Source organism: Octodon degus, unplaced genomic scaffold, assembly GCF_000260255.1.
Source record: "Octodon degus isolate 3935 unplaced genomic scaffold, OctDeg1.0 scaffold00005, whole genome shotgun sequence".
NCBI lineage: Eukaryota > Metazoa > Chordata > Mammalia > Rodentia > Octodontidae > Octodon > Octodon degus.
In genome coordinates this window covers 33,872,664-33,886,269 of record NW_004524581.1, presented here as the reverse complement: position 1 = coordinate 33,886,269, position 13,606 = coordinate 33,872,664, and the positions used below count along the sequence as shown (strand labels likewise).

General features: G+C 47.9%; 1 protein-coding gene across 2 annotated transcripts in view; it reads left to right on the top strand.

The window, feature by feature from the left end:
* Positions 1-13,561, top strand: part of Rpp21 (ribonuclease P/MRP subunit p21) — a 15,753-nt gene extending 2,192 nt beyond the window's left edge. The window contains exons 4-6 of one of the 2 annotated variants that reach the window (XM_023722062.1): positions 616-741; positions 911-1,026; positions 13,540-13,561. In XM_023722062.1, coding sequence (XP_023577830.1) covers positions 616-741; positions 911-954 — 170 coding nt within the window. In that variant the 3' untranslated portion in view covers positions 955-1,026; positions 13,540-13,561. Of the gene's footprint in view, positions 1-615; positions 742-896; positions 1,040-13,539 lie in introns of those variants that run through there. The other variant, XM_004624350.3, reaches the window with a different exon arrangement.
* Positions 13,562-13,606: the final 45 nt, after the last annotated feature.

The following is a 13,606-nucleotide window of genomic DNA, read 5'->3' as shown; positions in this document are numbered from 1 at the left end:
TGCTGAAGGAGGCGCCGCTCGGACGGGTGCTGGAGGAGGCGCCCGGAAGGATGCTGGAGGAGGCGCCGCTGGGAAGGGTGCTGGAGGAGGCGCCGTTGGGACGGCTGCTGGAGGAGGCGCCAGGAAGGGTGCTGGAGGTGCTGGCTCGTCTGGCAGGCTTTTCCCGGCACGCACGGCCTGGGGCATGGCTTGCTTTGTTCCCTACCTGAGCGATAGGAAAAAGATGCTGCTGTAAGAAACATCTGACTGGCACTAAGAGGTGTAGTGTGACATAGGGCGCCGCCCTGTCCCCAGTGCCACTGATTCCTTCATTCAGGCGACCAGTACCTTCTACATGTGTCAAGTGCTAGAGTCATCATTCTTAATGAAATACAGCCAATAGGACAGACTTTAAGAAAACAAAGTTGGGGAGAAAAACTTTAGTCAAGGAAGTGGGATGATGAGTTTCTCATGCCAGTGCTGGTGAGGTTCATGATAAAAAGCAAGCAGAGGAATTCTACCCTAGGTAGGATTGCCAGAGGATTCTATAATGCACGGGATAGAGCCTTGTGCGGAACACCTTTTCTTTTATTCTCATAAGCTTCAAGCACTCTCTTTTTTGCACTTTCACCTAAGGCCGCCGGGGACAGCGCTGGACAGTGCAGACCTGCCTAACATGCCAGCGTAGCCAACGGTTCCTCAACGATCCCAAGCATCTGCTCTGGGGGGACCGGCCTGAGGCCCAGCTGGGGAACCAAGCAGGTGAGAGGTGGGGGACAAACATGGAGGCTACCCCAGGGGATAGAGATGATGGGGGACACAGAGATGAAGACATATAGGCAGGCTGTAGTTGTTATAAGGGGTGCCACAGCCTTAGAAAACCAATTCCCCTCCTCTAATTCTGCTCCTCTAACCAGATTCCAAACCACAGCCTCTGCCAAACACAGCTCACCTCATTCCCACCCACCTTCCTAAGGAAAAAGTCCAGCCTCAGGTTCCAGTTACCAGCAATGAATTCAACTCATCTTCCAGTTAAATAAAATTTAACTGTTTCACTTTGCTTGATGCTGTTCTCTGGGTATTTTCCCACTTAATTCCACCTTGCTCTGTTTCTGTATCACTGTCTAACATCTCGTTTTTCCTTAGCACTGCCCACTGTGCAGGAAGACCCCAAATTCTGTAGAGAGACCAGGAAACGCCCCTAAGCAGCTCCCAAAACCAGGGCCGCAGCTCCAGTGCCAGTCACTTTCTTTCTCGGTGCAGCCCTGTGTTTGGGACTTGAGCTCCAGAGTGTTCTGCAAGTTCTTGAGCCTGAGGGCATCCTGTTTGGGGAGTGGAGATTGTGGGCTGCAGGGCAGCTGATCCTACTACCTCTGTGTTTAAGGGAGCAGGCAGGTGGGGAGGCATGAGAATGCCCATCTAGGAGATGCAGTCAAGCAAGAAAAAATATTGAAAGGCATCCTGATTGGAGAGGAATGAGTAAAGCTGTTCATTTACTGAAATTGTAATCTGTGTGGGTACTCATATGGCATATATTTTTAAAAGCTTCTGTGATTATTAAGTTCAGAATGCAGGATACAAAATAAATGTACAAAAATCAGTTGTATTTTAGATTAAAAATTGTTCTATATGGAATTGGAAATTTATATTAAAATCAGTGCTATTTACAAAGGTGAGGGGGCTGGTGAGATGGCTCAGTGGTCTAAAGCACCTAACTTAGAACAAGCTGAAGCGAAGCACAGGGACCTTGGTTCAATCCCCCAGCACCACATGCCAGCCAGCCCCTCCCCCTGGTGGGCTGAGCTACACACACACACACACACACAAATAATAAATAAAATTTAAAAAAAAAAATTTACAAAGGTGATACAAAATACTTGGGAGTAAGTCTCACAAGATAATGAAATGTCTATATGTTAACAGGAAATACTTCTCTGAAATCCAAATACAGCGATACTTTGGTTGACAAGCAGCTCCAAGCTCGAATTTTCCACTTTATAACAGAAAAGGTCAAAAACATCTACTCAGTGTTACTCATTTTGTGTAACAGTCGAACTGAAAATCTGATTTGAAAGATGTCTGGCTGACAGACATGCAATTTGCCTCACTTTTATTTTTTTAAGGGAAGGGTCTACAAGGTGTTCAGGGTCTCACTACTAGATCGGACTCGCAGTGATCCACCTACTTACAGCCTCTCAAGAGCTAGGATTATAGGTGTGCCGCCACACCCAGTCTCAATTGCCATCTCAGCCTGCCCTGAAGGCAGGGCTGGCACAGCAGGCCCCTGCAGCTGCTTGTAGGTGCTTTAATCCGCTGAGCTGTTTGGCTGGCCCTGCCTCCTTCAGACACGAGTGACAAATCAGTGTGAGTGCCACCATCACACAGGCAACGTGGACTGCTCATCTTAGTGTGTTCAGATATTCATTGTTTTTTTTTTTCTTTTACACTGTATCATGAAATATTGTATGTACCCTGGCTCCAGAGATAGTCAGTGATACCGGCAGTCAAACTAAGGAAAACTGAAGATCATAATAAGGAAAGATATCATTAAATTTGCTGAAATCCTGGAAAAATGAATACATATGTGTAATTTTGGGGCCTCGGAACCAATTATTTGGTTTCCGTGAACATGTTCAGTTCTTGAACTTTTCAATATTTAAACACAAATTGAGAATCGCATTTGACAACTGAGCTATCACTGGAGTTGGAGAAGCATGTCATGTTCATGAATTAGAAGACAAAATACTAAGGTATGTTTGCCCCATACAGAGGCAGTGCAATACCAGTAAACATCCTAACCCTTTTCAGGATGATTCTGAGAGTCATATATGTATAGCCAAAATAATTACAGGAATAGAAAGATTTGAACTCACGGCCTACAACGGTGGTAGCAGACAGGGTTGGACAGTGCTACATAGAGCAACTGAGTAAGTCCAGAAGTAGATCCACACAGCATGGCTAACTCAACTTTTGTCAAAGCTAATCAGTTAAAGGAGTCTCCAGTAAATGGTAGGCAAGCAATTGAGAATAAGCTTCAGTCTGCCATCTCCCCTATGCTGTTCTTCCCTGCACCCCTAAGTCTTGGCCTTTCTCCACCCTGCCTCAGCCTGGAAATGGGTGGTCTGCCCTGCTCTGGACAAAGTGTCGAGCAGGTCCCGGCACCCCCTCCCTGGGCTCCCACTGCAAAGAGCTTAGACTGCGGTATCCAGCAGAGCCTCCTGAGTGGACATGCATGGTGTGTGAGGAGTAGCACAGGCACCAGGCGTAGTGCCGTGCACAAGCGACACACCATTCACATCCGGAGCAGATCGGGCGGACCTGCCCAAGGGACCTGCGGCACCCACGGCAGAGCAAGGCTGCCGAGTGACCTGGGATCACTGGATCCCTCAACCGGATGAACCCACTGTGTTCTGGTTTTGTTTGAGGTTATCTGTCAATCCAAGCTGTAACTAAGCACCTCTGTGAGGTTGCAGTCTGCTGTAGGTGGGAGGGGCACTGCAGTGTAAATGGGACTGAGCAGGTGCCACCCTGCTGTCACAGGCTGTGAATTGGGACCTGACTGATATTCCTCTGGCTGCGGTCTGTGCGCTCAGCGGTGCTGCTTACGTCACAGAGAAGCAGGGCTGTGCTGCAGCGTGGCAGGCACAGTGATCAGCAGACCGGCCTCAGAGTTGCTGGACAGCAGTTCTCACTGACCACAGCCTGAAACCAAGCAGTGCAGAGGAGGTGGTTCTCAAACCCTGACCTCCTGCCCCACACCCATGGCCTTTTAGGAACCTGGCTCTTGGTCAAGTCCAGAAGCTGCCTTTTTTTTTCCAGATACAGAACTTCTTACCTTGGCCATGGCACTTTTCCCTGGCCCTGTGCAGGAATAGATCCTAGCGGGTACCCCTGCCTGCAGGCTCATGGATGGATTTTGTGCGCCTTCCTCCCAACTGACCTGCTCAGTTCACAGGTATACATTACTCCTGCACAAACGGTGCATAGGAGGAAGCCAGGCTCCCTAAATTTTCTCTGGCCCTTTCCCTCAGATCCTCCCCCCCACCCCCGCAAAAAAAAACCCACATGACCAGTGATCCCACCTCCAGTAAGATCACCCTGAGGTGCTGGGCCCTGGGCTTCTACCCTGAGGAGATCACCCTGAGCTGGCAGAGGGATGGGCAGGACCTGACCCAGGACATGGAGCTGGTAGAGACCAGGCCCGATGGGAGTGGAACCTTCCAGAAGTGGGTGGCTGTGGTGGTGCCTCCTGGAGAGGAGCAGAAGTACACGTGCCGTGTGCAGCATGAGGGGCTGCCTGAGCCCCGCACCCTGACATGGGCTAAGGGGAATGGGAGCCCGGGGCCCTTTGCCAAGGAATACAGGAGCTGTGTGTTGCAGTAAGCCAGAAAATTGTACATAGTAAACAAGCCCTCAAAATGATGATTTAATCCTCGGGGAGATTTTAAAGGGTTACAGAAAGAAAATAGAGAACGAAATTAAAAGCAAGGGTGGAGGACAGAGGAAGATCACACAAACTTTGGGAAACTGGCGAATACAGGCAGGAAAGAGAAGGAAAAAAAAGAATGACAACCATAAAAAACTACGTTCACACACGATTAAACAACTAAGAAAAAAATGTCCACTTCTAGGTTTGTCTGCTGTTGCTGGTAGACAGTGTGTGGAGACAGTGCAGATCTGTGTTCATTTATCACAGCACGCCAGAGTTGCTCTATGAGGTACCCTGTGGAGGGTGCTGGATGGTATCATGAGACTGCACCTTTATTTCCCTGAAATTCGGGCTGGTTTCTGGCTGTGAGGCTGGAACCAGACCTGTTCCATCTGCCGGCTGTGGGGCTGAAAGCTGGGAGCCACTAGACAGACCCCACAGTTGTTCTGAGTTCTGAGTTCAGTTGGCCCCTCAATGATGTCTCCCAGTCAGTTGCTTTCTCTGTCCAGTCTCAGCGCTCACCACAAGCCAGTGCAGTCCTCCCTTCCGCTGGTGATTTCAAGGCCAGCCTGGGCTGCATAGTGAATTCAAGGCCAGACTGAGCTACATAGTGAGACCTTGTCTCAAAAAGACAAAAAAATAAATTGCATGTCAACATTTTATTCCTATCAAAAGGGAGAATTATAGCTTAAATTCTACTGGAGGAGGGGGACCTAGAAAATAAAAAAATACCCAAAGATTTCCGTGGAGACATTTTCTAAGTGGAAGGACTCCAATTAGACCAATAGGCCTGACAAGCCCTTGTTTTCCAGGAGAAAAGGTTCAAATATAAATCAATTTCTATAACATTTTTACAGAGCAATTTAGTAAGGTTTTGGTTTTTTTTTTATGTATTTGGTACAGGGTCTGACGATGCAGCTTGTACTCAATGATCCTCCTGTTTTCAGCCTCCCCGGCACTGGGATTACAGGCGTGTGCCCCTACAGCTGGTCTCAATGGCTGTCTCTGCACCCAGGGCAGGGCTGGCGCAGTTTGTGGTGCTGGGGAGCAAACCTGGGTCCTTGTGCTTAGCAAGCAGGTGCTTAGACTGCTGAGCTGTCTCGCTGGCCCTTTGTTTTGTTTTTGAGTCAGGGTCTTGCTTTATAGCTCAGGCTGGCTTTGAGCTCACTGTGTAGCCTAGTCTGGCTTCTCACAGTAATCCTGCCTCAGCCTCCTGAGTGCTGGGATTCCAGGCATGTGTCACCACACCCAGATTAATAACAGGTTTAATTTTCTTCATAGTTTAGCATAGTGCTAGTCTTTTTTTCTTCAGTAGTGCTAGTCTTGAAGACTAGAGTAGGAATTAGTTTAGTTGACAACAAAGCAATGTTCTTTGTACTATGAAAGAATACAAAGACCTCTTCCACAAACTGACCCCAGTGTCCAACCTTGTGTTCAGATCAATCTTGTCCAGTCTAGTGTAAAAGGTTAGGTAAAATGTGTCCATAAACATCAAAAGTAGTCATTAGAAAGATTCAGCTAGCTTTATAAGTATTTGCACCTCGATCCGCTGACAATGGCTGTCAGAACCTCAAACTCAGCAATGACAAACCCCCACTCGTGCACACAAAGCACACCACATCCTCACACGACGTCCTCCTCGTGTGCCGGGAGGATGGCCTGCTCCTTTCCCCTTGGCCTCCCCATCCGTTCCACATTCAAACACCTTTGAACTGAAACTTAACTCTTGGATTTTTAATGGTTATGCCCATTGCTCGTCCTAACCTTTTCATATTGCACTGCCAAAATCTGAAACCTGCCTCAAAGCAACCCCTAGGTAAAGAGCCAGGCACGGTGGCACACGTCTGTAATCCCAGCACTTGGTAGGCTGAGGCAGGAGGACTGTTTCGCGTTTGAGACCAGCCTGAACCACGTAGAGAGATCCTGTCTCAGAGAGAAAGAGCGCACCCCAGGTAAAAGAATGAAGGCATGATTTCAAAACACTAGAGGTCAGGATTCAAGATTTCCAAAGAGATCATACTTTATTTTACTGCAGCAAACAATAACTAACAATAAGAAAAACCCTACTTTGGATTCTTTCATACACTTTGGCCAGAGAATGTACAAAATCTCCAGAGCTCTCACCCTCCTCAGGACACCAGGATTGCTGCAAATCGCGCCAGCCTTTGCAGGCAGAAAGAGGCTGTCACGGGCACCCAGAACACCCCTTCCTGTGTGGAGACCCCAGAACAAGAATGCTTGGGAATCCTGGATAGCGTTTAAGTTCACCAGCCTTGTTCATCGCGCGCCGAGGAAGTTGCAGCTGGCTTGCACAGCGCTCACCGGCTCTCCTACAGATGCGTCCTTGTCCACAGCCACACCACCCTGAACACAGCCCATCTTGTCTGATCTCAAGCTAAGCAGGGTCGGGCTGGTTAGTACTTGGATGGGGGACTACAGATGTCTCCTGCTAACAGCTATGGCTTTCATTTCTCCCTTGTGACACCCAGGAAATCTTGAGTAATAGGGTCTGCCAGATAGCTCAGCAGACTAAAGCACCTGCTTAGGCAGAGCGCATCGGCCGGGGTTGGATCCCCAGTGTGTCGGGCCGGGCCCTGCCCCTGGAATGAACTAAGATGGCAGTTGAGACTGGGCGTGGTGGTGCACGCCTGTAATCCCAGCTCTTGGGAGCTGAAAAAGGAGAATCACTACAAGTCTGATCTGTATAGTGAGACCCTGTAGACCCTGTCCTAAATATATTAAAAAGAAAAAAAAAAACCCTGAGTAACATGTCATTTGTTCCACATTTAAAGTCCCCAGATATGGCCGGGAAGATGACTCAGTGGAATAAGAGCTTCCCTGGCAAGCGTAAGGGCCTGAGTTCAATCCCTAGTTCTGCCAAAGTAAATAAATACATAATAAATACTGTTTAAAAAGCCTGAGGGAAATATTTGAAAAGTTTTCAAAATAAATAAAGCCCCCAAATAGCGCAGCTTTTTTTTTTTTTCCAGAACCGGGGATTGAACTCAGGTCCTTGCACTTGCCAGGGAAGCGCTTACTCCACTGAGCCATCTCCCCGGCCCCCAGATAGCGCAGCTTTTCATTCAGCTGAGCAGCCCCATGGACACCGGCCATCCAGACGGCGAGGCTCTGCACAAAGATACGTTAGCATCACGCTATCAGAGCAGGAGAAACAAACAGAACCCCAAAGCAAGCCCCAGACCAAGAACACCCGGGGATTGGCACTTGAGATACCAATCTGCTCAGAACACAACTTACGGGTTTATTTACTATAAAATCAATGCAGGGTTGTGAATTTAATACATTCATTCAAAATAAATAGGGGGCCGGGAGATAGCTCATTGGAATAAGTGCTTGCCTGGCAAGCGCAAGGTCCTGAGTTTGATCCCTGGCACTACCAAAATAAATAAAGTGAAATACAGACTCTGGCATAGATGTGTGAAAACCAAAATCAGTGGACTGGACCTGCGTGTTTCATTTGCTCACAAACTTGTGCACACTATTAATCTGCGAAAGAGATGCAGCAGACGAGTGCAAACTGCCCCTTCCCAAGCCAGCTAAAGGCATCCCTCCAAAGAGGCCAAGATAAGCACTCCTATATGAACACATGCAAATGCCAATGCTAGAAAAAACAACTGTCTAAGTAAAAGCAACACAACAATGTGCAACATCTCAAGCCATTAATTCATCAAAATAAAAATGAATCGCTGGTTTATTACAATTATTATATTGATAAAAAATCAAAGTGAAGAAAATCTGGACCAATGCAATGTACATCGTTGGGAGAATTTTTTTATTGTCTGTAGAGAATTCTTGAGGTGCTAACTTTATATAAAGTAGGCAAATTCAAGTACTTTGTTATTAAGCCAATTTTACAAAGAACTAAGGATAAACTAAAGTGAAACAGATGACAGATGCGAGAGGAGCCCCACATGCAGAGCCAGCCGGGAGGTGGGCGCCGGCACAGCTCCTGGCTGCCCCCCACGGGGGACACAGCTCCTGCAGGTTGGAGCAGGCTAGCTCCGCTGGTTTGGGAGTTACTAAGATGTATACATCAAGAGGCACCCAGAAGGTCCCAAGAGGGAAAAATGCCACTCAACAGCATCAGTGCTAATTATAACAATCTTACGAGGTCTACTACTATAAATATAAAAGGTAACAGCTAGGGGCCGGGCATATAGTCCAGTGGCACAGTGCCAGCCTGGCAAGCACAACTTCCTAAGTGCAATTCCTGGTACAGATAAATAAAATCAAATTTAAAAAAAAATCTCGGGGCTGGGGAGATGGCTCAGTAGAATAAGCTCTTGCCTGGCAAGTGCAAGGGCCTGAGTTCAATTCCCAGTTCCTGGGGGGGGGGGGGAACCTCTTGCAAATTAAGACTGTAATTTTGTCCAAAGCTTAGTTGCCAAGTCTTTCAGTCACTTGGACTGGACAGCCAGGGGTTCCCTTGCCTTCCTTTCTGGGGACCAGCTGAGCCACAGGCAATCCCAAATCATGGTCACCCTCGGGCTGATGCCACTCAGTCCTTCCATTGGGACTGTGGACACCTTCATCTTCGGCAGGTTCTGAGACTCATTTACTGTTGCGCTAACAGGAGGGGAAGGAGACACTGCGGCTTGGGACACTGCCAAAGAGGAGAGAGGAGCAATGGGGAAGGTGGCTCTTCAGCTGCTGTCCTTCCAGCCCTCTGCTGCGCTCTTGATGGCGAAGTCCCTCCACAGGAGAGCTGACAGCCAGTCTGATGCTTCTTGCCCAATGTCACTCACTCCGGCCTCCTCAGGTTGGGACAGAAGCAGAATGCACGTAGATGCCTCGGGGCATGGTGGCTCGTCCCCTGGACTCTTCCCTTGCCTCTTTCTTTTTTCCCTTCAGAGAGCCATTTTTGGTCCTTGGGCCCCTCCCTGTCCTCTGGCGATGGTGGCAGTGGTGATGGTGGTGGTGGTGGTATTGTGGTGGTGGTGGTGGTGTGGTGGTGTGGAGGTGTGGTGTGGTGGTGGTGTGGTGGTGATGGTGGTGGTGGTGGTGGTGGTGTGGTGTTGTGGTGGTGGCAGTGGTGATGGCAGTGGTGGTGTGGTGGTGTGATGGTGTGGTGGTGGTGGTGGTGTGGTGGTGGTGGTGGTGTGGTGGTGTGGTGGTGGTGGCAGTGGTGGTGTGATGGTGGTGGTGTGGTGGTGTGATGGTGTGGTGGTGGTGGTGTGGTGGTGGTGGCGGTGTGGTGGTGGTGGTGGTGTGGTGGGGTGGTGGTGTGGTTATGTGGTGGTGTGGTGTGGTGGTGTGGTGGTGTGGTGGTGTGGTGTGTGGTGGTGTGGTTATGTGGTGGTGTGGTGGTGTGGTGATGATGGTGGTAGTGTGGTGGTGGTGGTGTGGTGGTGTGGTGGTGTGGTTATGTGGTGGTGTGGTTATGTGGTGGTGTGGTTATGTGGTGGTGTGGTGGTGTGGTGCTGCTGCTGCTGCTGCGCAGCTGTGGCATGCCTGTGCTTCCCTTTGGACGCTGACAGCTTCACCCCTCAGCAAGCCTACTTCAGTAAGGACTTCTCCTGTCTACTCTCTTCGGGGAGACTTTCAGGGTCTGGCTCGGCACACAGGAGACTCGTGGGAGAAGGGTCCCGGCCCTCTGAGTGGCCTCTTCTGAGATGGCGAGGGAAAGCTTTTAAACATGATTTTCTTTTCAGAGTTTTCTTCTTTTGGCGGAATGAGACTGAATCAGGCCCCTGCGCTCGCCAGGGAAGCACCGATTCCACTGAGCCGCCTCCGCAGCTGCTCTTCTGCTCTTCTGCTCCTCTTTCTCTTTCTTTTCCTCCTCCTCTTTCCTCTTCTTTTTTCTTTTCTTTTTCTTTTATTTTTTTTTTGTATTTTTTTTTTAGGGAAGGATCTACAGGGTCTCCAGGGTCTCACTACTAGGTCAGACTCATAGTGCTCTGCCTGTTGACAGCCTCCAAATGATACCGGGAACCTCCAAATGACACAGAAAGAAAAAAATGATCTTCCAACCTAAAAGTACCTGGTACAAATTCGTGTTCTCTAAAAGTGAAGAATGGCCGGGGAGATGGGTCAGTGGAATAAGCGCTTCCCTGGCAAGCGCAAGGGCCTGAGTTCAATCCCTGGTTCCGCAAAAAAAAAAAAAAAAAAAAAATCATCAATAAAAGCAAAGAGTGAATTTTAGGAACAAACGGAGGTTATAAGCAGAATATATTTATTGGGGGAAAGAAAGCTCCTGTCCAAGAGAGGGGGCCCAAGTAGGTGGTCCCTGGGAAGCCGTCTCTTCCAGGGACTTTTATAGAGGAAAACCTTGTGGTGGGGCGGATCTAAAGTGGTGGAGAAGACATGGGAACTTGCTTAGGTGGGCATGAGGTGGGACAAAACTATGGTCAACCAATGAGATGACAAGCACCATTGCTCAGATAAAATTGATTAAATCCAGTATCAAATGGGAAGCAAGTCAGATAGCAAGCAGGCATGACTGTGGGACAGGCTCTCTACCTGTTGGGAGTTGGGTTAGCAACTTAGCTGAGCTCCTTCAAGGTGATTGATACCTGTGTAGGATATCAATCCCCAATGCCCATCCCTAGGGAAGTGTGTAGCTGTGTTTCCTCTTTTGTTTTGAGGTCTGGCCCATATGGGAGTATCTGTGCCTTCCAAGTTGCAAGGTCACCTTGTCTTCCATCTTGTCTCCTTGAGGGCCTGGCCCTGTCTGATGGCCTATAATATTTCTATTTAACTCAGCTGCCTGCAACACCAAGAGCTGGAATTATAGGTGCGCACCACCACGCCCAGTCTCAATTGCCCTCGCAGGGTGCCCTTGGGGTAGGGCTGGCATGGCAGGCCCCAGGATTAAACCCCCGGTCCCCACACCTGCTTGCAGGTGTTTTTTTGTTTTTTCTTTTGGCAGAACCAGGGATTGAACTCAGGCCCTTGAGTTTGCCAGACAAACGCATATTCTACTGAGCTAACTCCCTGGTCCCTGCTTGCAGGTGTTTTAATCTGCTGAGCTATCTGGCCAATCTCAGAGTTTTCTTGTATTTTTCTTCTGCATGCAGGTATTTTGCTTTTTATTCTTCTTCTCCTCTACTTTACTGTCACACTTTGGCTTCCCCAACTTTGGATTCATTGTCCTCTTTTTCCTCACAGGTTCCTTGTGATGCACAGGGTCATACAAGGAACAGGCTTCAGCTTCCAGCTTCCTTGTGCTCTTCTTGGCTTTACAGGATTTTTTTTGAATTATTTCTTTTCCATAATTTTATTGAGAGACAAATAGCAATGAGACAGTTTCAAACCAAATTGGTAGGACAGTTTCTTTTTTTTTTTTTTTTTGGTAGGACAGTTTCAATAATTAACACATTGCATACATTCTTCCTAGTGGTTAATTGCTGTACAAGATGCAGACATGATATCCTATATACAAACACCATTAGAACAAATCACTCTATTCATTAAGAGAATGCAACTATATATCTGTCCTAACCTTGAGTTATTTCTCATACATGCACCCTTTCTTTTGTCTCTGTTGCCCATTTGTGAGTCCTGGTGGTCACCTGGATCAATGAGACATTGCTACAGGGCTTTCTCTTTTTCTCTTCTCTTTCTCCACTTTTGCAGGCTGCTCATCTTTCTTTCTGGCCACGTTCCCCTTTCTTTTTGCCCATTCCATTTGTCTTTTCATTGGTATTACTGTTATCAGAGACGTCAACCTCTAGCTTTTTGGTTCCCCTCTTTTTTTTTTTTTTTTTTTTTTTTTTTGGTATTTAGGACAGGGTCTCTAGGGTCTCACTATGTAGATCGATCAGACTCATAGTCATTCTCCTGTTCTCAGCCTCCCAAAGTGCTGGAATTACAGGCACACGCCACCACGCCCAGCCCCAGTCGCCATCTCAGTGTGCTCTGCCACCTTTACCCACCTCACTTCATGGCTTTCCTCTATAAAAGTCCCTGGAAGACACAGCTTCCCAGGGACAACCCGCTGGGGGGCTCCTGTCCCTCTCTCGGACAGGAGCTTCTTTTGCCCAATAAATCTATCCTGCTGATTACCTCCGTTTGTTCCTTAAATTTATTCTTCAATTTTAGAGAACACGAACTTGTACAGGTACCTTTCAGGTAGGAGACCATCTTTCCCTTACATCATCTGGAGGTCGTCCACCTGAGATCATTTCTTCCCTGTATCACTTTCATAGTCACAGTGAAGGCAGTTAAGAAGTTTAGAGGAAAAAAAAAAAAAGAAGTTTAGAGGGCCGGCCAAATAGCTCAGCAGATTAAAGTGCCTGCTTAGGCAGACTCGGGGGCCAGGAGTTCAATCCCAGGCCTGCCATGCCTGGCCCTGCCCTGGGGGCATGCTGAGCCAGCAATTAACACTGGGTGGTGGCACTCACCTGTAATCCCAGCACTTGGTAAACTGAAAAACAGGAAGGATCACTATGAGTCATCCATATCCATGTAGTAAGACTTGAATGAAATACATTTTTTTTGGGGGGGTGACTTTTTTTTCCCCCCAGAACTAGGGATTAAACTCAGGTCCTTGCGCTTGCCAGGGAAGCACTTATTCTACTGAGCCATCTCCCTGGCCCCTAAATACATTTTTTTTAAAGTGTTATAATCACAGCCAAAGCTATTGGAAAATGTGAATACAATGGAGTTAGATTTTTAAATAGCCAGAAGAGAGAAAAACCAGTAAGAATGCAGTAGACATTTCAACAAAGAAGGATGTGAAGAGCCCAGGAGTAAGTTGTGTCTGAGCGCAGTCACTTGAATCTTCCGCAGGACTAGGAGGCAGCAGCTGAGCGGCAGAGCGCTTGCCGAGCGTGCCAGGGCTCTGGGTTCCAGCCCCAGCACTGAAAGAACAAAAGAAAAACAACTCAGGTATAAAAAAGGCAGGACGGCACTCACAGAGTATAAGTACAAGTTTAAAAATCTGTACATACAAATAGGAAACTATATTTTCAGCACCCCGTTGCTAGATGTTTTCATTCCCTATAAAACATCACGGGCGTTCTGTTAGTTTCCCATTTTAAATACCGCCAACACTAGTACTACAGGGCACTGCATGTCTAGGCTAAGACAACTTTAAGTTTCTCCACTCTCAGCTCTTCTCTCTCTGGCCCTGAATTTGCCCTTTGTTCTCCAACCAAAGAGCTGTTCTAGGGGCCGGGGAGATGGCTCAGTAGGATAAGCGCTTGACTGGCAAACGCAAGGATCTGAGTTCAATCC